The 24,618-nt window shown below is 58.9% G+C and overlaps 1 protein-coding gene across 1 annotated transcript in view; it reads right to left on the reverse strand.

The window, feature by feature from the left end:
* The window catches only part of SLC39A11 (solute carrier family 39 member 11), a 75,628-nt gene that overhangs the window by 24,095 nt on the left and 26,915 nt on the right, over positions 1–24,618 (reverse strand). The window contains exon 4 of the mRNA XM_035342538.1: positions 8,546–8,719. Coding sequence (XP_035198429.1) covers positions 8,546–8,719 — 174 coding nt within the window. The remainder of the gene's footprint in view (positions 1–8,545; positions 8,720–24,618) is intronic.

The raw sequence follows: 24,618 nt of genomic DNA on the forward strand, positions 1-24,618 counted from the left end.
AACACGGGCTGTCACAGCGGGCACGTCTAGCACAGACCCCAGGCTCCCAATGTGGCTGTCAGAGCGCTCTCGCCCCTGACCTTCTGCTCGATGCAGGAGCTGCAGCCCCGCTCTGCAGCACGCCTCTCACCCCTGCTCTGAGTCAGACCCTCTGTAGCGAGAGCCCTGGGCTCGCTGGCACTCGACGTCCAGCGGAGGCACTGCCCGGCCAAATTCCCACTCCCAGGGGCTGCTCGGATCCACCGACGGTTTTGCTGCACCAGGAGTCTGCTCCCGGCTGACAGCAGCCACTGACGGCGTGGCCGAGCCACCTACCAGTGCCTGCCACGCACTCGATGGACACCGAGGGAAATGAAGCCCAGCTTGCCAACAAATTAAAACAAACAAACGAGCAAAAACACAGTGAGGCAGGGGCAAAACGGAATTACTCAAACCACAGCTACACGAACCCGTAACCACCCTCAAGTGCAGCAGGAAAACCCACGCGTGCCAAACACCCCTCCACGCCCCAGGAGCACCGGGGTGCCCAGGCACCCTGAAAGATCACAGCGCAGATCTCCAGCAGGAAATACCAAAATCAGCATTGCAGCAGCCCGGGATGCGCACAGGGGAGTGGACAGGGGAGGGTGAAATAAAAGGGACATAAAAAGGGCGGTGTGGTGCAGAAGGGGATGGGGCCGGCCCTCAGCAGGAGGCGCAGGCACCGAGCTGCGAGAAGCTGAAACGCGCCCAGAGGGCTCGGTTCCACCACGTCCATCGCACAGGACAAAGCCCAGCGGCTTTGCCTCTAGGGAGCCCTGGAGAGGTCTGATCCGAGCCGCACGTCGCTGCCAAGCAGCGGATGGATGGCAGGAGCGAGCCTCCCATCACCTGGAAAAACAAACAGCCGGAATCCCCGCTGCTCAGGTGCTTGGCACCAGGCCTGACACCAAGGAAATAAAACCCGCCGCTGCGCGCAACGCCACGGAGCCACCCTTCATTAAAGGGGGTTTTAAGCTGCAATCCCATCCCAGCGCCTTATCTGGGGGGTGCCAGGCAATTTCACAGGAGCTCTGCGTGAAAAAAGACTCCAGAATTGGGTCTTGCAGAGCGTAACTGCACCCACCCGTGTAGAACCGCTCTGGGTGAAGGTGTCTGGTTTAAAGCAGCGGAACAAGAAGGGACCCACGAGGCTGAGCTCAGAGAAAACCTGGTGGGATGCGACACGGGACAGCCACGGGTGCCTGATGACAACAGATAATGGAAAAAGCAGCCCTAGAGAATATTAAATAGGGTCATTAAATAGGGCGGAATTTGGGTAGGACGAGGCAATTCCCCTACGCCACCTGCTGAGTTACCCCACAGGAGCCAAACCATCCACGCCCCACCTTACTCCTCTTTTCTCCCCCCTTTCCCCAAAGCAGAACAACTCGGAACAAATCCTCACTGCAAGCCACCGAGCAGCAACGGCTGAAAATGTGCTGCAGGCAGCTGACAAACGAGGGACCTCATTGTAAAGAATTAACTGCCCGACGTCCTAAAGCTGCGTCACAAAGACGCGTCCCTGGGTGAACGAACCTCTTTCCGAGCTAATAACCCAGAACTACCCTAAAAGCAGGGCCCGACCACACACCCTGCCTGGCACCACCAACCCGAATCCATCACCGGTATTTAATGTTTCGTTTGCTAGCACGCAAATGATTTCTCGGGCCACTGCTCGCCGATATTTAATGCAACAGACCTGAAAGATTTGATGGGGATGAGAAAGAAAAAGAGCTTCCACGTGCATATTTCTGCACATTTTCATCCCAGCTGGTGAAAGTATTTAATTGGCTTTTGTCACCTTTGTGGCTGGTACCTTTTACAAAACGCTGATCGCCGACTGAAAACGATGCCGCGGAGATAAATGTACGTTATCATTCTCCGCTGGCTTTCCAGGTGTCTGCCTACAAATGAGTTTTTGAAATATGAGCCGCTGCCAGCGGGGCACCAGCGACCTGCGACTCGCTGCCACCCTGCCCACGCGCTCCCCATCCGTCAGGGCTGCAGCCCCCCTGATCCCCACGGGGCGACGAGCTGCTTATCAAGTCTTACCGACCGAGTCTGTGTAATACAGGGAAGGGAATTCCAGGGAACTCAGGCTCTTATCCCCACGCTGCTTCCCCAAGGCGCTGCGCTGGTGGCACGTCACCACGCGGCGCACAGCACCCCCGGCACCCCGCAGCCCCGCGCCTCCCCACGCTCCCCCCTTGCAGAAGCGTAACGGCCCCGAGAGAGTCCTTCCCGTTCCTCGAGGGGCTTCATCCATGCCAACGTCAAAGGCAACCTTTGCTCTGCTCCCCTCGGCACAGCTGAGCTCCCCCGAGCTGCTGCAGGCACACAGCATGCACCAGGTGCCAGCCATGCGCACGGGCTCCTTCCCTCGGCCTCCCTTTCACCCCATGCTCAGAAATCCAAGCTCCGAGCCAATCTTCCCCTTCTTTTCCTCGCTGAAAACGCCTCTCAACACAAACCGAGGTGCTCCGGGAGCGACCAAGAATAATCATGGAGAGGAAGACGAGCAGCAGAAGGGATGCCGGGAGGCGCGCATCCATCAGCGAAGTGAGCACCGAACGCACCTTGAATTCAGCAACCGCAACCCGTCCTCAATGCCAACAGACCAAGAAAAAGCCCTAACGCAACATGAATGGTGCAAACTCTTAGTGTATCTCAGAATTATTCATATAAATAACCGCATTTTTCGTTGGTTTAGTAATTGAGCTGCGGTACCACACTCACTCTCCAGCCTCCTCTCCAGAGGCTAAGCGCACGGGAGCTCCCGTCCCAGGAGAATGAATTCAATCGGGTTTTGTTAATGACAAAGTAACCAGCCTGGAAATCCAACTGTCCCAGGGAACACCCCTCTGACAGCTCAGCACACGACCTCTGTGCTGCCGCAGCCACCCACAAACCCCTCTCTCCGTACCCTCCTCTTTGGCCAAGGGCAATCTCTTTGCGTCCTTGCACCCACCCAACGTCTGCGTGCGCCCCGACACAAAACCCCGGCGCTGGTTTGGGTCTGACAAGCTCCGGGCGCAGTTTGCTGCCTCGGTTTAAAAAGCTGCAGCCCCCAGCACCCTACCTGGCACCCTCCTGGGGAGCACGTCGGACCCGGCCACCGCAGGTGAGGCAGCATCTCCTGCAGGGACACCCGGGATGTGTCACACCACCCCGGTGGGACACAGGGACAAACCTCACCGGGAAGCTGCCCGTGGCCATGCTGCCACTAAGCGGGGTGACGGCGGCTCTGCCTGTGCTCGGGGACGAAGCCGCGACTCACAGCACTGGCGGCACAGCAGGCGCACAACCGCCCAGCAGCCAAGTACCAGAACCAAAGGACACCGTCTGCTCCTCTTCCCCCGGACGGTCATAAAGCAGGAGACACATAAAAGGATGTGAAAAATGGCTTGAGCTGCGGGAAGCCGTAACGAGAAGAAAGCGCCCTGGGTCGAAGCGGGCAGCTCTCGCTCGCGGGGCTCTCCCCAGCCAAGCCCCACCTTGCAGAGGGCAGCAGGGGGGTTTGGCACCGTCGGGCACGCAGGCCTTCAGCGGCACCGTTCTCCTTCCCAGGTGGAGCTGCAAACAAGGATGATTCAAATCGTTTTGATGTTTTCCAGGCCCTGGTGCAGACTTGTGTCCTTCCCATTTCCTCAGGACAAAACAAGGCAGCAGCGCTCGCTGCCAGCCCCTGCGCCTTCCTCGGGGATGGGCGATGACGCAGAGCTGAGCTCCGAAGCCGCATCCTCTCCTCCGCCCCAGCTGCACCTTCCCTCGGTCATCATCTCGTCCCCACCCCAAGCACCGACGGACACGTTTTGGGGCTAAATCTCCGCTCCTGGGCAAGCAGGGAGAGAGGGACCCCAGGAACCACTGCCCAAGGGCTGCTGTCCGTCTGTCTGCATCCCCACGCACAGTCCCAGGTGGGGACCAACCTGGACACCACCTCCTGGGGGTGCAAGGAGCCTCCCCCAACCCAGTGCAGCTTCCCAGCAGGCTCATTTGTCCTTCTAGATGTCACCACCTGAAAGTTTTTCCATTTAAAATCTCTCCTCTCTCACCCGTAGCAGTGCCCCGCGGTGCCACTGAAATAATTCCTCCCTCCTCTCCTCGGTGCCTTCACATTTGTTCCATATTTAGCTCCCAGACTTCGCTGCTCCTTACGCTTCTGTGCCTGCTTTTTTCCTTCCCATCAAAAAAGAAAAAAAAGAAGAAATCCAGCCAGTTAATTGGTTTCTGGTCCTGGGAAGTGGAGAAAAACCTTCAGGTGGCTCCACGTGAGGTTTGGGCACCGGGAGGGCGAGCAGGGGACGCTGTCACAGCGGGGGCTGCTCCCGCTGCCGCCTCCAATTTGCTTCCTCCCAGAGGCCTCCGCTTGACTTTGACACTTGAGGCAGAAACATTGCAGAAGTCGAATTAGGGAGCAAACGAGGAGTGAAGGGACCGCATGCGGAAACACAAGATGTTTTAGGGCAGAAAGGACGGGGCCGGGGCAAAACTGGCTCCTCTGGCTCCACGCACACCTCCTGGGGAGGGACTGGGTCCCACCCCGCACGGTGCCTGCCTGCTGCTCTGGCCCCACGGCATCACACGTTAAAAAAAGAAAGAAAGAAAAGAAAAAGGGAAATTCAGGCTGAGTTTCCTTGGCAACGTCACCCTGGCTGGAAGCCTCCCCTTGTGCCTGCCTATGCCCATTTCCCAAACGTCGGAGCAAGGCAAGGCAGAGCACCTCGCCCAGCAGAGGAACCATCTGCAGCTCTTCCCCTTGCTGCCCACACGTGCCCGCTGCAAGCTTCCAGACGCCCAAAGGAAAACGCCTTGGGCTGCAGCTGAAGGCACCAGGGGCCCCATGCACCAGAGACCCCCAGGACCAACGCGGCTCCGCGGAGAGCCCTGGGTGCGCGGACGGCTGCAGAACCTGGCGCGGTCCTGTCTGTCTCCCCTTCAACGCCAGGGGCAGGCTCGTGAGCTCCTGCAGCGTTTCCACGCTGGAGGACCCCTCCGATCCCATCCGCAGGGGTTGTCCCTTTCCACGTGCTGCCACGGCCGGCTCAGAGCAGAGCGGGACCCCCACCCCGCAATCGGGACCCCCGAGCTCCATCCTGCAGCCTCCCCTCCTCCCTTGGAAGTGAGGGCACAGAGAAAAGAGTTTAAGCTCCCACCTCGCTAATTGTTATTTGCGATACACCAGAAACATCTCAATTAATTTCGAGTCTTCGGCATAACAACCACCTAAGGTACAAAGATGAACCAGAATAAACAGGGCTTGATTAAATACATAATTAATGTTCCACTAAAGCTGGCGTATATGAATATTAATTAGCAGCAATGTTCTGCGGTTTGGCATCTCTTGTCATTATCAATTTATTCTTTACATCGCCAGCCCCAGCTTTGGAACGAATTCGCAAACCTTTTGCTGGCCTGCAGAACCCAGCAAACGATGGGATCTGCTCCCAGCCCTGCCCGCTCCCCCTCCAGCACGCTGCTCGCCACGAGGGGCTCCGAAGCCCTGCCCCTGCCCGTGCTGAAGGAGGGCAGCTGATGCCCAGAGCTGGCAGCCACGGCACAGGTCTCACGTCGTGGGCAAAGCCACGGTGCTGGTGCTGAGCCGCCTCCACGCAGCGGGCAGCGAGACGTCCCGGGGCTCCTCGTGGTGCTGGGGAGCAGGGGGAGGTGCAGGGGGGGGGCACAACAAATCGCTCAGAGCTTTGGTTTCCCAGCTAAGCCCCGCCGCCTGGCCGGTGCAACAAGGAGCCACGTGCCTTGCCTTTAGCACCCCAAAGCGTCCTCAGCGCAGCGACCAGTCCATCGCTCACCCCCGGGGGGTTGCTCTGCAAAGAACAGGGCTGGGAAAAAGAAAAGGCCTGGGAGCGATGGAGCCCTCAGGGGGCAGAGGTGGCAGCGTGAGCCTGGCCGGGAGGCACCGAGCATCCCCAGTTCTGGGGTTGCAGGCAGCAGCTCAGCCTGCGCCCTCGCGGCTCCTCCTCCGGCACAGCCCGGCACTTTCAGCACGGTGCCATCACGCCGCGGGAGCCCGCGCTAATTACAGTGTCAGCCTTTCCGCTGCTGAGGACAGTAATTGAGGTAGAGCATTACAGTGTTTCCAAACCCCGCGCCGCAGGAAGAGGCCTCAGCGGAGCCGGGGAGCGCCGCCGGGAGCGCAGAACGGCACCGGGAACGCACAGCAGCACCAGGAGCACAGAGCAAAAGGGCTTTAAGTGGGGGCCTGGCTCTGTCCCACAGGACCCCACAGACCACCCAGAGGCTGAAACCAGCATCTGGTGCTTCGTGCAAGGCACCCCACTGCGCCCCCAACCCCCCTGCGCCCGACCCCGTTGCGCCGAGCCCCCTGCGGGACGCAGCGGGTGAAGGACCGGGCTCAGGACCCGGCGCTCACACAGCTCCCTGCACATTAACTTTTAATGCCGTGACCTTTAAGATGCCAGAGAATTTCTGAGCCTCTGTGAGCGTCCGAGGGTGGCTTTGTGCTCCCGCTGGAGACGAAAGGTTAGAGCGGCATCGCCGCAGCAGGCGGGGGCACGCTGTCATTAGCTGGCTGCTGCGGGTGACACTTTTTTGTTCGCTCCTCCTCAAAACTTGCTTTTTTCCAGTGACAGCGAAAGGAACCCCCAGCCAACGCAGCCCGAGGCGGCGTGATGCACACACGCAGGCCAGCTCCTCACCCCGGGCTGCCTGACACTTCATTTGCAGGATGAAATCCAATTACTGCTCTCTCGGTGCGGGCGCTTCCCCCCCCTTTTCTTGTGTTTGTGTGCGGCTAATTTAAAGCTCCCGAATTGTCTTCAGCAGGTGCACCGCGGGGATGTAACTCTGTAAAGAGCCTGGGCAGCACGCAGGCTAAAGGTAAGAGGAGCAGGAGCAGCCAGGGGGCTTAGGGACAGGGACACGGCTCAGCACAAGGCTCCCCTGGGTGCTCAGCTCTGCTGCCGAGCCCCCCAGGCACCCACCCCCATCCCCTCCAGCCTCACACCCGGCCCCAGGATCTCATCACGCCATGAAAAGGAGCACGGAGCCGCTCTGCCCTGCTGCTTGCAGCCCTGCTGGGCACGGGAGGAGGTGAGCCCTGCTGTGGGCAGGGCCTGAGGGGCTGCCCCGCGTTCGTGGGGGGCACGGCTCTGCCACCACGGGCTCGTCCCCCAGCTCCTGCCCAGCTCCTGGGGCACCGCTGCCGGCACAGCCCGTGGTGGCGACGCACCGGGATCACCAGGGACTGAAAGCCACGCGGGCAGCAGCACCAGAAGCTCCGGCTGGAACGAAGCAATTATTGCCAAGAGACGAGCAAGGCACAGCAAGGCTGGAAGGGATGCCGGCTCCTGAATGCTCAAGGAGAACGAACGCCCACGCCTATCCCAGCCCTACAGAGCAGGCAGCCTGCTTCGTCTTTGTTTTGATTCCTTGCTGCCACTCAGAGCTGGGGGAGCCCCGGCAGGGGGAAATGCAGAGCTGGGACTGCAGAGCAGGAGCTGAGCCTTCCCACCACGGCCAGGGGAGCTGAGCCTCTGATGGAATCTGAAGCCGATGCCCTGGCACTGAATAAAAGTCACTCTCCAAATCAGAAAGCACACGAGAACAGAAGGCAGCTTCCAGCTTCCCTGCTCTGACGGAGGAGCCAGCCCTGTTCCCGAGCAGCTTGCGCCGCTAGCGACAGCAGCCTCGTGGCCAACAAGCCACGCGTCGACGCCAGCTAGGAAACCACGGCTCTTCGGAAGGCCCTCGCCATCCTCCCCCAGATTTACAGACCCCAGTTACGCACAAAAGCCCCTTCCCCTGCACTCAGGCTACAACCTGAGAGAGAGCTGAGAGGGGAGAAAGAAAGGAGAGGGGAAGAAGGGGAAGGAGAGAGAGCAGGAGGGACGGGAGACGAAACCAGGAGAGCAAGCATTTGAACATGCCTCTGGGAAGCAGCTGGGTGTTCTCAGCTGCTGTAAATTTATCTCCTCTTGCATCGCTTTTTGTGGTCTCGAAGCCCAGCAGCACGAGACTCCTGGCTCTGCAGTTTCCCATCCACTGGCTCACTCCGTCCCTTGAATAAGAAAGCCGTGACTGTGCGTGTTCCCGCAGAGAAGGAGTGCTTTAAAATGCATCTCTTGCTGGTACACAAACCAGAAGAGAAATAACAGACCAGAATTTTATTGTCTGTCGGTGTCATCCTTCTCAAAATGCTCTCAGATTTACAATTCCTGCCCACACCAGGCTGGCAGCGGAGAGCGAGGCTGCAGATGTTCGGGACGCACCAGCAAGCCCGCAAATCCTTCCCGAAGCCCCTCCTCACACGGGGATTTCGCTGGCAGGACCCTCCATCACTCCAGCCCCGTGCAAATAGCACGGCTCGATGTGACACATCTCGGCCAAAGGCACCCGAGGCACCCAGGTGCCATCTGTGAGCAGCGAGGAGGAGGAGGAGGGAGGAAAGCAGGCGGCCCCGTGCCATCCTCCAGGGGCGGCACCGGCTCAGCGCCCTCCCTGGGAAGGGGCTGCAGGGACAGATGGACGGACAGCTGGGCCTCACCTGGGATGTTGTGGATGGTTATAGCGAGGATCATCAGCAGAATCCGCCTCCAGCTGCTGCTGCTGCCGCCCGTCGGGGCGCTGTCCTTGGGCACGGGGAACGGCGGGGGGCCGTCGGGAGAGCTGGTCCCTGCGCCCTTCCTCCGCTGGTACGGCTCCCCGTTTTCACCTTTGTCTGAGGGTACAGAGAGACAGAGCTGGGTCAGCCGAAAGGGTGACAGACGGACACCTCCTGCCTTCCCACCTCCTGCCTTCCCACCCAAAAGGACAAAGCAAAAAGAAGGAAGAACACCCACCGAAGCAGGGCCGAAGGAGCGCGCAAGGTGTCCCCCTGTTCCGTGTCAGCTTAGGGCAGGGGGTTTCCCACCACGCAGACTGCAGAGCCCATGGGGACTTTGAGACAAAACACAAATTTCTTCTCTTCCTACAGCTCCCCAGCATCACCCGAAGGGCTCACACCCGCCTGCAAAACCAACGTCCCCATCTCACGGGGACAAGAACGATGGGGACGGAGTTGGCAGGCAGCAGCAGGGAGACCCTCAGTCAGACCCCGGTCAGACCGTCCCCCTGCCCTGCCACCCCGCAGGCTGGCACCTCCATTTCCTCCTCAGACGAAGCAGAGCCCCGTAACTTCATTCTGATTTCACCCTGCTCGTGGAACGGGAGCGCTGAGCCGCGTCCAGGACTGTTTGTACCGCGACCAAAAGATTTGTGGCTGCTGTTCGTGGACACATCACCACGGGCTTTCAGGCTCCTCCAGACCTCTGCTCCCAGCAGGACGATTACCATCAGCTCCGTGTCAACCACCTAAATCCGAGCCCCAGCCAGGGCTAGGAAGGGTGGAAGAAGCCCCGAGCAGCACTGCAGTGAAGCTCATGGAGAACAAGACCCTCACCGCTCACCTTCGGCTTGGAGAGGCAAACGGAGCCGCAGAACGACGCGCACGAGCTCCTTACCCTTACTCAGCACAGCACAGTATTAAAGACTTGACACTTAGACAATATAATTCCCCCTCTGCGGATTTCTGCAATTCCCTTCCCCGAGGGCTCCCCTCCTGTCCCTTGACTCACCCACCCCAGGCCTCTTTTTGCAGAGGCGCTGCGAGGAGCTGTCTGAAAGCGTTTTGACAGAGTGCCAGCCGCTTCCTGTGCCGTTTGCCGGCAGAACGCCCCCCCCGTCAGCACCAATTAGCAGCACCAATTAAAACCTCAGCGTAAAGCGCTCATGCAAACCTACACGCGGGGTCACCTTGGGAGAGCAGGGCGCTTACCAAAGGGCCGCCCTTTGCAGGGTTTTCTCTGCACGGGAAGCAGAGGCAGGAGGCAGCCAGCACAGGTCCGGGTGCCCAGAAGCGCTCCGCGCCCCCAAGCAGCACGAAAAGCCCCGAGCTGGGGCACAGCTGCCTGGTGCTGCTGACACAGCCGTCAGAACCGAGCCCTGCCAGCACGCAGAAATGATGCGTGCCGCCACTCAAACCCCCAGCGCCGGGAGCTGGTGGTTCAGGGGGCTTTCTGCTGCCTCCCTCCAGCCCTATCCCTTCCTTATCCCCGGCTCTGACGGGTTCACCACTAAACCGAGCCGTCCCCAAGGACTCCGGCAGCAAGGCAGAGCGGGGGTACTGCTGGTGCTTAACCATCGCACCAAAGGCTTTCCAGCTCCCTCTTCCAGGCTTTGATCTCCGCTCCCTGGGTGAATTTTCACTGAGAAATTAAAAAAAAAAAAAAAAAAAAAAAGGCAGGTTTTGCTGAACACGTGGCCAGGAGCACAACCTGCCGGCCACGAGCACCGGAGAGAAGTCAGCAAGAAAACCAGAAATCGGCTCCGCTGGGCTTTGGCGGGCTGGGAGCCCCAGTGGAGAGAGCAGGCAGCTTTGTCCCGCACCCCAAGGGGCCGCAGGGGACCGAGAGCCGCAGGAACACTGACCCCAGGATGCTGCAGCTGTCCCCACGTCCCCGGAGGAGCAGGGCAGGGAGCACGTGGCCAGCACGAGGCTCCTCGTGTAGCGCCCCGGGGAAGGTTTCGGCTCTTCCCACTCCGCTGACAGCTCCCCTTTCTCTCTCTCACCATTATCAGGTTGCCAGAAGGGATTCGTTTCACAGCTCTCGCTAATGAAAGGCAACGCCTGGGCCGGCTCCTTCGCTTAGCACGAGCCTGCCGCCTGCTAAGGCACTAATTCACTCCCAGCACAGAGCTCTGACTTGCATTAGACGTTTTTTTCCCCCACTTGGAAGCAGCCTGCGTGATGTTATTGAACATGGGAAAAAAGGAAAAAAAAAAAAAGATGGAAATTAGGTTTTGTACGTGCACGTTTGGAGGTAGCTGCAAAACGGGCGAGGACCCCAGCCCCTTCCCTCCAGCCAGCCTCAGGCAGCAGAGAAAGGCTGCGACCAAGCGTCCGGCCCCTTCCTCGCACCGAAGTGTGCCAAAATCACACCTGCAAAGGGAACGTGGCCCCAGAGGGCTCGGCGGAGCCATGGTGCCCAGCAGGGAGCAGCAGAAAAAAAAGGAGAAGTTTATGGGAAATAAACAGAGCACACCCGGCTTCTGCAGGAGAAGCACGGGGGGCAGCTTGGATTCACCATCTGAGCAGCAAAATGACTTGATGCAAATTATCCGTGCGTTAGCCGGGGAAAAGGCAGCAACGCCGCAATCAGGGGGACGACCGGAGCACAATTCTCCCTGCTGATGGGTAACAGCAGGACCACAGGCTGCACAAGGCAGAAACCGTGTTTTATTTCCCATCGCAGCAGGGAAAAGGGGCTAACGACAGGGGAGCCCTGCTCAGAGCTCGGTGTCAGCCCTGCGCCCACGGGTCGGGGAGGGAGGCAAAATACGGCACCCGAAGCGCTGCCAGCCTGAAACGCTGCAGCTCGGGCAGGCTGCAGGGAAGGGGAACAAAACAGTCATCGTGGCTAAGCGTGGGCTTGGCTGGGAGTCAGGAAAGCCTCAGCAGCACACTGGAGCAGCGATAAGAGTGGACCAAGGGGGGGGGGTGGGTCACAGAAACACAAAGCTGAGGCTATCGGATCGGGGTACTCGTAAGGACGGTGCCAGACGATTATATGGCAAATAATTATCTGTGCCACGTCCATTCTAAATCTTGTTCACAAAAACCCCTCTATATATTCTACTCCATTTATCATTATTGAATTTCTTCGTAAAGCCACAGGGCAGAGCTCTGCCAGCAGTTTAATTACGTATGTGCAGCCTGCTGCATTTTTCATATCCTCTGCAGCCAGCGCCGGAGAAAGATAAATGGCTTTGAGTACGGCTTAAACTGCTGGCAAAATACTAAATCCAACCGACTCCTTATCAACATGTGAAACGGATTCTTATTTTTGATTATTTCTTAATGAAAACTGCTCGCATTAGCGGCGAGCTCGGCTTTGTTGCACACACCCAGATGAACGCACGACTCGCTCGCCGCACTCAGAAACCTCTTTGCTGCGCTACTTCAGCGCCTGAACTAAAATCAAAGCCTGTGGAGGCAACAGATTCCTCCAGCTTTTCACATCTGCTTTGGAGACCTCCCCCTCTTCCTCCTCCCCAATTAGGCCTGGATGTAGCCGTGCTGCTCTCTCACCGCAGCTCTCAAATGCTCTGCGCGAAGCTCAGCGTGCCTGAACGAGGACGGCTGCCCAGAGCCCCCATCTGCCCCGTGAGCTTTCTGCACAAGGACCCAGCAACGCGACCCATTCTGGTATTGATTCGGCTGAAAACGAACCTGCAGCCTGGCCCCTGGACAGCTCCGGGCAAGAGGCAGAGGGACCCCAGGGAGCAGCACCCCCGGGCACCGTGCCAGCGCTGCCTGCCTTCTCCCAGCACGAGCTGATGTCCTGGGGGAACCTGGAGCCCTCGGAGCCCCCCTTGGCTGCAGACGCCAGAAGCCAGATCATTTAGAGCACCAAAACCCTCTTCAATCTTTTCCCCATCGATTTCCCCATCAAATTCTTGCTGCGAGACTCTCTGCCTCGCCGGGCAGGGATCTATAGCTGTCAGCGGCCGGAGCGCCGCAGACAAAGGAGGAACGGCTGCGCTTCCACGGCACCGGCACATCCCTCACTGGGGGCTGCAGGGGCTTCTGCCTTCAGATTCAACTTGGATGCGATAAATCAGCACCCTCAGGACAGCTGTTTGTCAAGGTCTGTTAGCTCCCGTCTCAGGACCTTGGGAGAAAGGATGGAGCCAAGCCCAGGAGAACCCACCACAACCGCACCGGCACGAGCGGCACGCGTCAGCCCAGCCCAACACCGCGCGCCTCTCGTTACCGCAGCGCTTGTTCTGTTGCGTGAGCTGGGAAGGTGCAATACGTGCTAGGACGGCTCTGTTAAACCCGTGAGATGAGCAAGCTTGCTCTGACCCCTCGTCTGGGGGTGGGCTAGGAAAGAGAGAACAATTTGCTAAGGAAAACGATACCACAAGCAGCTGCCATCCCTTCCTGAGGTGCACAAAATAACGGCGCGTTCAATTCTCTCCCCTAACGGCTGAGATAAATCAGAATTACGTGGAAATTCCGGAGATTCCCAAAGGCCCGGTAGTCAATCCAAGTCCCTCACATGAACGCTTGCCCGTGGAGCCATTAACACCTCTCGCTCCCCGAAGCCCAGGCGCTCCCCTTTGCGCCCTCCGCCCGTCTCCACAAGCCCTGGCTGCTCCATTAACTGTATGCTCTTGTAACGAACGCCTGGCAGCAGCAGTGTTCCACCCCGTGGCATATGGGCTCCGTCGACGCTTCCTCCCACACCGAGCAGGTTCAGCCCTGGTTTGCTCGGGCAGAAACGGGAGAAATTCCTGCGGTGCTGCAAGGCACCGGGGCTGTGCCCATGACCTACAGCCAGCCGAGGGACCCTGAGGGCGGCACACGTGGGAGCGGGCTGCCCGTGGGCACCCCGGGAAGGCACCCGGAGCTGCTCAGCACCCGCAGCTCGCACCCAGTGGGCGAGGACGGGGAGCGCAGAGCCGAGCAGTGCTTCCCGAGGCTGCCCATGAGGTGTCAGCAGCTCGTTAGCAATTAGTGGAAGCAGGTTGGGCTTCACCACTTGTGTGAGGAGATGCCGGCCAGCACAACCCCTCCTTCCTCCGACTGCCTGCTCCGGGAAGCCCTCGGCGGCTGGTTTCAACCTGACGTCTCCCTTCGGCCCGTGGAGGCTGCTGCTCTCCACGGAGCAGGCAGGAGGGCAGCTGAGACAAGGTGACACACACACACACCCCACCACCACCACCAGGGACTCACACACACACACACACCCCACCACCACCAGGGACACACACACACACCCCACCACCACCAGGGACTCGGCACAGGGAGCTCTGCCCCACCACCACGCTGCCAGCTCTCGCTGGGCAGAGCCATCTCCAACCAGCTTATTTCAGGCACATCAGACTGGGGTGGAGAAGGGCACAGGGATGAAACCACGCTGCAAAATCAACCCCGGACCCCACCTCTTGTGCAACAGGCATTGAGTGGCTGCCCCTGCTGCCACCCTCCCGTCCGCCTTCCTTCAATTCCTCACCACGAGGAAGCCCCAGAAGAGAAACCGCATCCGAATGAACAGCCACGGCCCTCGGGAAGCCGAGCCAGACGCACGCTCGCAGCAGCGCCCACGCATCGCTCGCGGTACAGCAGCGGCGCGCTCTGCCTTTCGAGGACACCACCACCGATCTTTTTTCAACGTTTTTTTTTCACTGTTTCAGGCTCTTTTCGAGGACGGCTGCCAGCACCTGGCTCGGGAGCCGTCAGTCCAGCTGTTCTCCCCGGCACAGCGCGCCCAGCTGACGGTGAACACCAGCACCCGGAGCCCTCCTCGCTCGCCCCGCGCCTCTCCGCTCCTGTTCCCCTCCGGCTCCTTCTGCCGGCACGGCAGGAATTTCAGGGAGCCCCGGAGGAGCAGATGGGTGTTCACAAACAGCTGCTCCCCGCCGCCGCACCGGCACGCTGCTCTTATCTGGCACCTCCAGGAGAGGTTTTAATTACTGTGAGTAATTAAGCACCGCACCTCTGCTGGGAGAGCTGCTATCCCCCCTCGCAGACAGGTACGGGGAGGGCGCCAGGCGCCGCAGGCTCCCAGCGAGGCGGAGGGGAGCGGGCAGGGACCGAGCCGTGTGTCTGCTCCGATCGGAGCCACCAGCATGGAGCAGAGGAGCTGGAAATGGAAGAGCAGAGGGAGAAGGCTCTCTTTTAAGGAACGAGTCCCCAAACGCCAGGAAAGCCCAGCTGCTAGCAAGACTGCACGCAGAACAAAGCTGAACGAGGAGCTCCTTGCTCAGAACAAGGGTGCTTATTTAAAATATTCATTTACTGCTAGTAAAAGCAGCAGAGAAGTGCAGGGATCAAACCCACAAAGCAGGCAGAGGCTACACGAGCGCAATGCTCCCCGTGCCACCGTGCTTCGGCTCCGAGCAGCAGCACCACAAGTGCTCCGAGGCGGCAGCGTGGGCTCCTCGCCCCGCATTCCCCAGCACAAACCAGTGCCATCGGCCACAACACCACACTGGGGACAGGGAGGGCCACCTGTGACACCCATTCGCACGCTGCGGTGCCTGCGAGCCCGGGCTGCTGGCAGGATCTCGCCCCTCCACCCCCACATAACAAATTCATTTCCAATGTTTCTGGCAGATAAAAGAGGTCCCTGCATCTGCTCAGGCTTTCAGCGTGGAAGATAAATAGAGAGCGTCATGACTCACTGTCTATTAGGAGCCTTCATTTATCCAAGCGTGCACAGGAGCTTTCATAAAAGGTTGTTTAATTCAGCATGACTGACTACCGCTTGCTCTCAGACGCACGATTATTGCCGGGATCCGTCTCAAGTTTGGAGTCAGGAGGATGCTGGAGCACGCCAGCCTGCTCCGTGCTGGCACCAATCCCCGGTCCCACACCTCCAAAGGGCGGCAAGCTGCCGAGCACTAGGGGAGCCTGGAGCCTGAACCCACAAAGAAAAAATAAAAGGGAAGGAAGAGCAGGGGAGCGGCTGGCCGGAGCTCCAGCCAGTGTCATCCCCACGCCTCCCCCGATTCCCTTTCCAGGCCTGCGTGCTCCCACTGCTCCCTCGGGACCCACGAGTGGCAACCTGCTGCCCGGCCCCGTGCCACCCGTCTCCTTCCCCAGCCTCCCCCCCCACTTTACCAGTGCCACCTCCATCCCCGCAGCCCTGATCCTGACACAGAAACGTCTCCTCCCCGCAATCCGTCACCGAGGACGGGTGAAATTGGATGAAATTACTGCTCTAGCCCTCCGCGCCGTCCTTTATCTCGAGCTGCCCGAGGAGTCACGCAGAGGCAGCCGGGCGGTACCCGGACCTTCCGTGCTGCCCCACTTATCTCCTGCCGCCGGCGATCCTGCAGGCTGCCACGCGATGCCTGTGCTGGTCCCAGGGAGCTGCTGCTGTGCACTTGGGCGCGCTTGAGGACGGGAAAATGAATCCGTAACGCGGCTCTTCACTCAAAGAGGCACTTGAGAAACGCAATAAAAAAAGGGAAGGAACAGCAGAGCTCGTCCCAAGTTTGTCCTGGGCAAAACAAGCCTCTGGAAATCTCATCCAGAAGCATAAAGCCAGCGCCTTGCTCCTCTGCTGCTGCAAAAATTCACTCCCAGCACCTTCAAACCCCCGTCCACGGCAAAGATGATGCCTCGGCAGCCACTTCCACGAGGAGGTGGAGGACAAAGGAGGTGGCCCAAGTTTGGAGCAGGGTCCCCAGAGCAGGGGGAGCAGCAGGGAGCGAGCGCCCGGCGTGGGAGCAGCCTGGCCCCATCCCTAAGAAAAGCAGCAGGACATCTCACCGGGGCGAGATGCAGCCACATGGCAGAAATCGCGGTGACCTCGCTGCCACCGGAGCCGTGTCCTGGCGAAGCCCCGAGCGACGGCGGTGACACGGCACCAGCCAAGCACGTGGCGGCAACCCGCAGCAAGAATGAGGGCAAGGTGTTGCTCGCCCCTCGGGGTGACACAGCTGCCTTCGTGTCAAAACGGAGGAGGAGAAGCGCCCAAAGCCGCTCGACGTCCGCGGTGTTTAAAGATTAATTTCGTGGGGAAGAGCAGCGGCACGGCGTTCGGTGTAATTACATGCACCGGGTCCTTTTAAGCAAACCAATTCATGCTAACTTCCAAGAGCTCTTTAAAGAGCTCCCAGTAGATAAAGCGTATTGCTGAATCATTTTATGCTGGAATTTTACACATCCGAGCTAATTCAATCACTTCGTTTCAGAGGGCTGAGCTACGTTCGGATCTCTGACCCCTGGCAGGGAACAGCTTCTGATCTTCGCAGGATCAGACGGGCCGGATTTCTGGAGTAAGGAGGGAAGGAACCCCGTTACCTGCTCAAAAGGACACCGGGCTCTTATCAGGGAACGAGGCAGGACTGGCCCGGATCGCAGCGGGCTCAGACGGTGACCACAGGGCCGTGGAGGTGGCAGCAGGATGGGGCTGAGGCTGAGCTCCCCAGGGAGCCCCGGAGGCAGGTCTGCAGCCAGGGGCTCGCCAGCAGCGCAGCAAGACGGCCCTTGCTGGGGGTTCTTTGGCATCGCCCCCCCGCAGCCATCGCCACCCCACAGAGAAGCACACAGCAGCGGCTATTGCCACCTGCTTGTCACAAAGCCTTCTCTTTACATCGCTTCCAAGACAGCAGACCACAGACCGCCGAGGCGAGCTGCTCCGTTCCTCCCCGTTTCCCCCCCATTCTTCCATCCCCGCACGCCCCCCATTCAAAGTCGTCTCTAATTCCTTTACGGCATCCAAAAAGAAAAACAAAACAGGGCCTCTGCGGCTTCAGCTACAGAAATTCTCTTTGCAAATTCATTAAATTTGTTGGGAAATAAGAACCCATGAATAAATGCATGAGGGCCCCGCGGCTTACACCGACACGAGAGCCGCTCCGCGGCGCTCTGCCCACGCCTGCAGCCCAGCCGCACGCGCAGGGCGCTGCGCGCGGGAGCGAGCCGACGTGTTCGCACCCACGTGGAGGCAGGAGCTGCCCTGCTCCGAACGCCACGCTTCGCAAAAGCGCACCTTTCCAGAATTAGCAGCTTTCTTTAGCACCAAACCCTGCAGATCCGCCAGTTCCCCTGCTTGGTGGGGCAGCTGGAGGAAAGGGGCGACGCTCACAGGCGGAGAAGTGAAAAATAAAACTTGGTTTCTGAGAAGAATGAATGGAGTGCTCTTTGTTCCCAGCAGCTCAGCCCTACAAGGTACAACATCAATCCTCCTCCCCCCACGGGGAGGAGCTGATTGCGTTTTCGCCCCCTCTCCAGCGACATCGACCCATCGGGCTGCTCGCGGGAACGCGACCCCCCCGGCGCACTGGGATGAATTTTGGAGGGCCCCCATCACGAGGGGGTCGCACACGAGCCGGGCACCCCCTGGTCCACGGGAACACCTTCCAGCGGAACAGCGGCAGTGGTTTGTGCCAACAAAGCAGAACGGCTACTCGGAGTGAGGCTCCTTTTCTTTTTCCCCTCGAATCCAAAGCAAACCCACGTGTCCCAGCCTGGGGTGAGGAAGCTGAGGATGACTCTGCAGACCCGCAGCGGGCCTCCTTCCTTCCTTCCTTCCTCCACTGCGCTGCGGAAACGTAGCTGGGAAGTGCACAAAGGCAAAAAAATCCATAAATTCTCCTCTAGTGTTTCCATAAGGGACCATTTTCAGGAGCTTTCTTCTGCATTTCTATAAAAAAAACAGCACGAAGCAGCCAACTCCTGCTTCAAGTCAAAGGTACTGCTGGTTCCCGCACGAACAGGACTCTGTCGCTACTGGCATTTTAAGAGCCGAATTTCTCAGACACCTCGCCACGCTCTCGCAAGGCTGCTGGGGTGCACCTGGGGAACGAAACAACTAAAAAAATTTCGCCCTACAACCTGCATTTTCCCAGCTCGCTCCCTGCCCCCGGTGTAGCCGAGGCTGGGGCCGCACCGAGCCACCAGCTCCGGGAGCACAAACCCTGGGATGTGGCACAGGGGACAGTCCCCACGTGCACGCAAGGGACACGCCTGGGCAGAAAGAGCACAGAAAGCGCCTCGGCGACTGCTTCTAAAGCCGAGCTCTGCCTGCAGATGCCACAAAGTGCCGCCTTCTGCTTGCAGGGAAACAACCCCGCCGCAGCGCCCGGCCGGATCCCCTCGCTAACAAAGAGGAGCCACCCGTTGGCAGCAAAATCAATAAATAAGCAGCACTTTAATTACACGTAATTGCAGATTCAGTGCGATTCCGTAATGACTTTGAGGCGGTTCGCACCATCTGCTGTGGCAGATCCGTGCCGGGGCTTTGAAGAGGAGCAGCCGCCGCTTTGCTTCGTCGCCGCAGCTGCCCCGGGGCCGAGCGGCACGTGCGGAGGGTGCGGAGGGCACAAGGGGGCCGGGGGCGAGCAGCCTGCTGCCGTGCCGAGACACAGATGGCAACCAACAGGCTGCAGCTCGTGGGCTCGCAGAGAAACACGGTTCAAAAAAAATAGAGGCTTCTTTGGAGCTTGCAAGAAAAAGAGATGAGAAACTGCCGAGCCTTAAAAAAAGGGGGGAAAAAAGGGTTTTTTCGTCCTCCGGAGCTCCCCAGCAGCTGAGTGCCAAAGCCCTGCGGCAGCAAAGGGAGGCACACGCCGTGCACAGGCACCACTTGAACAGGGAACCGCATCCAGAAGGGGCGAGCACCAACCGGTGGCAGGACGGTGCCTGAAAACGCCGCGCTGGCACAGCTCTGCTGCTGAGCGGCGCTGCACCAAGCCTGGAAAGCAGCGGGGTGTTTTCAGCCAGAAAGAAGAATATCTAGATTTTTTAAAATACATTTCCTAGGACAAACCTTAACCCATGGCCTTCGGCATCCAAGTCGGGATTAAGCAGCAGAGAGGGGAGGAGCTGGGGGCATGGGGGGCCTGGATGCTGCAGGAGGGGCCGCATCCTGCGCCCGCCCCAGCAGCGTTGGGCCTCCCTCGCAGGCTGCTGCCAGCACGCGGCTTGGCTCCTGCTCGAGGTGCTGGGGCTGTTCCAGCCCCAACAGCCCTCCTGCTTCCGTGGCCCACTGAATAAAAAAAATAATAAAGAAAGAAAAAGGGAAAAGCATCACTTGAGCTCTCTGCTGCAGCTATTTGGCACGGGAACAGAGGCGGAGAAATTCAGGGTGCAGTCTCCAAACGGGGGGCGGCGAGGCGAGGACGGCACTGCTCCCTCTGCTCTTGCCCTAGCTGGGAGCAGCCTCCTCCAGCACCAAAAACCAGAGAACACGAAGAAAAACAACCAGGAGGCCAACAATCACCCGCCCAGCCGGGCTGAACGCCGCTTGCACCCCACACGGGGATGAAATAAAGCTCTCATTTAAAACAGACCGCTGAGAAGGGCATCAGGCAATGGGCAGGGTGGCTACGCAGCTAAGCCATTAGGCAGGCACAGCTTGAAACTAGAAGTCATTTCAGCCCAGCAGAGCCCATTTAAAAAGCAGGAAGACGCTCGCTAATTGGGGTTATTTATTCGGCAGCTCACCCGGCACAACAGAGAACTCCCGCACAGACCTGCCCCAGGCTGGGCAAGGACGGGGCCATGGCCACCGGGCACGAGGTTGCCCGGGTCCCTGGGCAGAGATCCGGGGCAGGGCGACTGCTTCAGAGCCTTTCTGCTTTTGAGAAGGGGCAAGATGAGAGGGAAAGCTCTGCTGGTAGGGTTCCCTCCTTGGAAAAGCACCGCAGGAGCTCGCTCCCTTCAGACGCCAGCAAACTCAGACGAAACAGAACCAGGGCAGAGGTCCGGCTGCCGACAAAGCCTCAGCCGCAGCTCGCACCTTCCAGGCGTGAGCAGCAGGGGCTCGGCGCAGTGCAAGACCCAAAGGAGGGCAGCCCCTTACCTCTGCCCCTCGCAGAGCTTTTGGAATACTTACAAATCACCCCGCCATCCTGCTGCAGCTCCTGCGCCAGCCCCTCGCCAGGCACCCCTGGGACGGAGGCGCGCACCCGGGCGCCCGAGGCACTCCTTTCGCAGGGGCAGGGACAAAACAGCTGCGGAACAGCAGCCCGGGATTTTAATGGTAAAAACCCCGATATGCAAAGACCCAAATATCTCCTTCCCGCACGGCTCCGCAGCCCAGCACCACCCCAGGACCGGCGTCCTCCTGCACCCCAGGGGCCGCTCCAGGAGCGGGTCCCCCCGGGAGGAGCGCGGCTCCGCTGCACGGCCCCTTCTGCTGCTTGCAACGCCGCTTCCCAGGGTAGCCCGCAGAGCCAGCTGTCTCCTCGCCAGCCTGTCGGGATGCACAGGCACTAAAAATAACATCGAAAATATTGATAGTGCCAAAGTCACCCCGATGTCACTGAAGACAGGCGTGCGCTAGGTGATGGCTGCGCTGCAGCAGCTCTGGGATTTGCATAGCACGACTAACATCGGAGTCTTCTTCAAAAAACATCGTTCGAGTGCTCTAATCCTCCAGCTGACATCTATTCAGCGTGTCTCCACGCATCTTTGTCCGAGAGGCAGTGAAAGCCCCTGGTCAATGCTGGCCCACCCCTGTGGTCAACCCGACCCGCTCTGCCTGGAGAAATCCAAAGCCCTCCGAGGAGCTGAGAAGTCTGAAGGCCCAACCTCGCCTGGCACTGCTCGGTTAAACAGCCACGGAGGCTTTTTAGTACCAAACATTATGCTTGTAAAAGCACATTAATAATGAAACCCCCATCTAATATATTCATGCACTTCGTGCATACCGCAAGCACTAATTAACATCTAAGTATCAAGTCCCCGAAAGCAGATACGGACAGGTTAAAGATGAAGTTCCATTACAATGGCTCGGGAAGCTATTTTTCCCAGGGCTGCAAGCTAAAAATAAGGAAGCCAGCCAGGTCCGTACGGTGCACACGCTGTGTGTTTGCATGCAGCACACGCTGGATGTTCCAGCTGTGCAAACAGATGTACCCATAAAAAATTCCAGCAGACGCTGAAGATCCCGCTGCCAAGCCTCTTTGGTCACCTTCATTCCCCAACTCCCACGTGCGCCTGCAGCGGCTGTCAAAATTCACCAAAAAAAAGGAGGAAATTGCAGCAACCGTCCAGCACCCCGCACCAGGGTGCTGCGCTCACAGGTGCCAGGGGAGCACACGCCGCCACGATGTGCCCGGAGGACAGCCCTGATCCTCCTCGGGAGCGTGGCGGGGCAGGCACCCCGTGCCCGCAGCCCCATCCCCAGCACCCCCGCGCCCCAGGAGCTGCAGGGAGCCCCCCAAAGGACACCGGAGATCCGGGGCAGTGCTGCTGCACCTCTGCACGTGGCCGTCGGGTGAGACGACTCCACCTGGGCAAACAAACTTCTTTTTTGGCACTTTTTTGCCGTTTCTTACGAGCTGAGCGCTCCGCGGTGAAGGATTACCTCTCGGCTGCGCCCTCCCCTGCGAGGCTGCCAACAAAGGGAGCCAACCCCACGAGGTGCTGCGGGGCCAGCAAGCTCAGGGCTGGTTCCACCACCCCGGAGAGCAATTACGGCATGAGCGTGGTGTTTATCAGAGCAATCAATGCTGTAGCTGGGAAAGCTTCCTGGGGGGGAGGAAACAAAACATGGATTTTTAGGGAACAGGCGCGTTCCGTCATCCTGTGCCATATACCACACGGAGAGGGCTGCACGGAGAGCCTGGGCATAAATGACTGTCTCAGGCCTGAAATGGAAACGTGCTGGAATTGAAATCAGATGGGAGGGGAAGAAAAATCAGCACCACAAATCACACGAGGACTGCCACAGTTAGGAAAACAAACCCGCTGCCCTCAAAAGAAATGCGCCAAAGCCTCCCCAGCCGCCAGCTGCAAATCAGAAATGGGGCCAAAGCCTCAATTCCTCCTCAATTCCAAAGGGTCACGGGTTCAGCCCCACGAAGGCATCCCAGCACCCAGTCCCCAGCCTCAGCCGGCACGCGGGGGTGCCTGCCGGACCTCTGGGCGTCTCTCAGAGGATCAGGACACGTTTGTGCAGCCTTGCAGAGCCAAAAAGCCTCGCACAAGTGCTGCAGGCTTTAATGCCATAAAAATCCGTGTTCCCCCGTGCCCCTTTGTGCACCCAGAGAATCATCATTCGGATTTCGGAGAGGTTTGTGTTTGCTCAGAGCTGGCTTGAAGCAAAGCAGAGACTGGAAGCGCCCAGCACCCCCAAGCAGCAGGCACAGCAGTTCAAAATCCCAAAGCAGCACAGGCTCTCCTAGAAATAGACCCCGCTGCGGTCACACTGCGGAGCGTGCCGGTCACCTGGAGGTGTAAGATCCGCTCAGCAGAGCGGCACACTGCCTATAAATACACACACAGGGGGCTGGGGACTGCTTCAGCTCCTCGCAGGCTTTGGGATTGTCCAAATCCCCCCCCCCAGTTACAGACCCCACGCCGCGCGCTTTTACTCCCTTGAAGACGCAGCATCCCTGGCGAGGCAGCTGTGCCATGTTGTTATACACTTATCCTTAAAACCATGAAGTTTTAATGGGGGGGGAACAACCCATTTCCTGACGTAATTTATTCCCTTCCCTTTGTACACTCCATGGTACGTGCCCTGGTGTTTCTTTCTCCTGCTGCAGCACGCGGCGACTGCTGGAGATGCTGATTTCCATTCCACTCCCCAAAAGCGTCCTCAGGGTGAATGAGAATCACGCCTGTCCCCACTCAACTGAAGAACCGTATCAAGAAAATAAATGAATTATTGTGCTTATTCAATGAAGCCAAAAAAAAACCATCCACTCCGGAGGCAATGACGCTGATTGCTGGTTCAGCTCAGTTTAATAAACCTCGAGATTTAAGGGTTTCTTGGAGGCAGCTGCAGGGGAACGGCGGTGCTCTCCCAAGCACCACTTGTGCCAATCCCAGCCCCAACCAGGGCTGAGGGGGGATTCCAGCTCTCCAGGCAGCTTCCAAGCCCCAGGATGACCACTCTGGGAAGACAAGTGCTGGAAATGTTCCTCGAGGGACGTCCTAGGGCCCTGTTACCTCGCTAGGTCAGGAGATTTATAGCTCGAGGACCCGTTACAGCACCAGAGCCCACACCGGCACCGCGCTCACGCACGCGTGCGCACGCTTGTCCGAGCTGCCAGAGCTAAATCACCAGGCTGAGCATGGAGATGAGGCTGAACAACCTACTTCATAGGGATGCAGCATTAAAAATCGAGTGAAAAGAGGTGACAGATTGTCAGGTGTGGCCAGGAAATTAAAGCTCCTGGATAACGTTGCACAGAGGCAACGAGGCTCAATTTGGGAAATGACTCCCGCGATTACGAGCCCTAAGCACCACAGAAAGCTCCTCCGCTGGCTGACAGGGCTGATCTCAGGGCACGGGTCCTACCCAGCACCTCACTCGGCAGGCTTTAGTAAGTCTCCTGGATGAACAGATCGTGCTTAAATGGAACAAGAGCCGAGCAGCAAGCACGGAGCAGCGGCCGCGCGGTCCCTGGCACTACCTGAAGCCCGAGCAGGGCTGCGCACGCAGGCTGCAGCGCCTGAGAACTCCTCGTTCTCAGCTCAGAGACAGCTGGGCTGCAGAGCAAACAGGAGAGCAGGAAAGCCACATCCTCGCACTCTTAAATCCGTGCCTGTGTTGATACAGGCGGGATGAGAGGTTCACAGGAAAAGGCGCCTCACCGACGAAAGCCTTCCCGTCCTCAGCTGGCCCCTTCCGCGGCCGCGCAGGATGCACGGGGCACTGCGGCACGGCACAGCACCTACAGGGCACAAAACCCATCAGTGCCAGCACAAACCTGATGCTGAGCAAGCTCAGTTTGTGCCGTCCTCATCCACCTGCTCCATCGCTCACGGGGGCTGAGAGCTCCCCAAGGTCTCGCCTTAGAGATGGTGGAAATATCGCCGTAGCTCTCCAGCGACTCCGGTAGCTGGGGAGACCGAAACAGCAGCCGGGAGCGAGGCTGAGCCCTTCTGGACACGCTTCACTTGGGGAAGCGTTGGATGCAGCCCAGGAAATAAGGACGTGCTAACGAGAAGCCACGAAAGGCACCACTCGTGTGGGATGGCAGGCAGTGGCGCAAGATGCCAGGAGCACATTTCACACGCAGATGTCCTCTGCTAACGCCTCGATGGGAGAAGAAAGCAGCCGTCCGCGCCCACCAGCAGCTCTCACGCACATCACAGCTCTGCTC

This window comes from Oxyura jamaicensis, chromosome 18 (assembly GCF_011077185.1).
Source record: "Oxyura jamaicensis isolate SHBP4307 breed ruddy duck chromosome 18, BPBGC_Ojam_1.0, whole genome shotgun sequence".
In the NCBI taxonomy this organism is placed as follows: Eukaryota; Metazoa; Chordata; class Aves; order Anseriformes; family Anatidae; genus Oxyura; species Oxyura jamaicensis.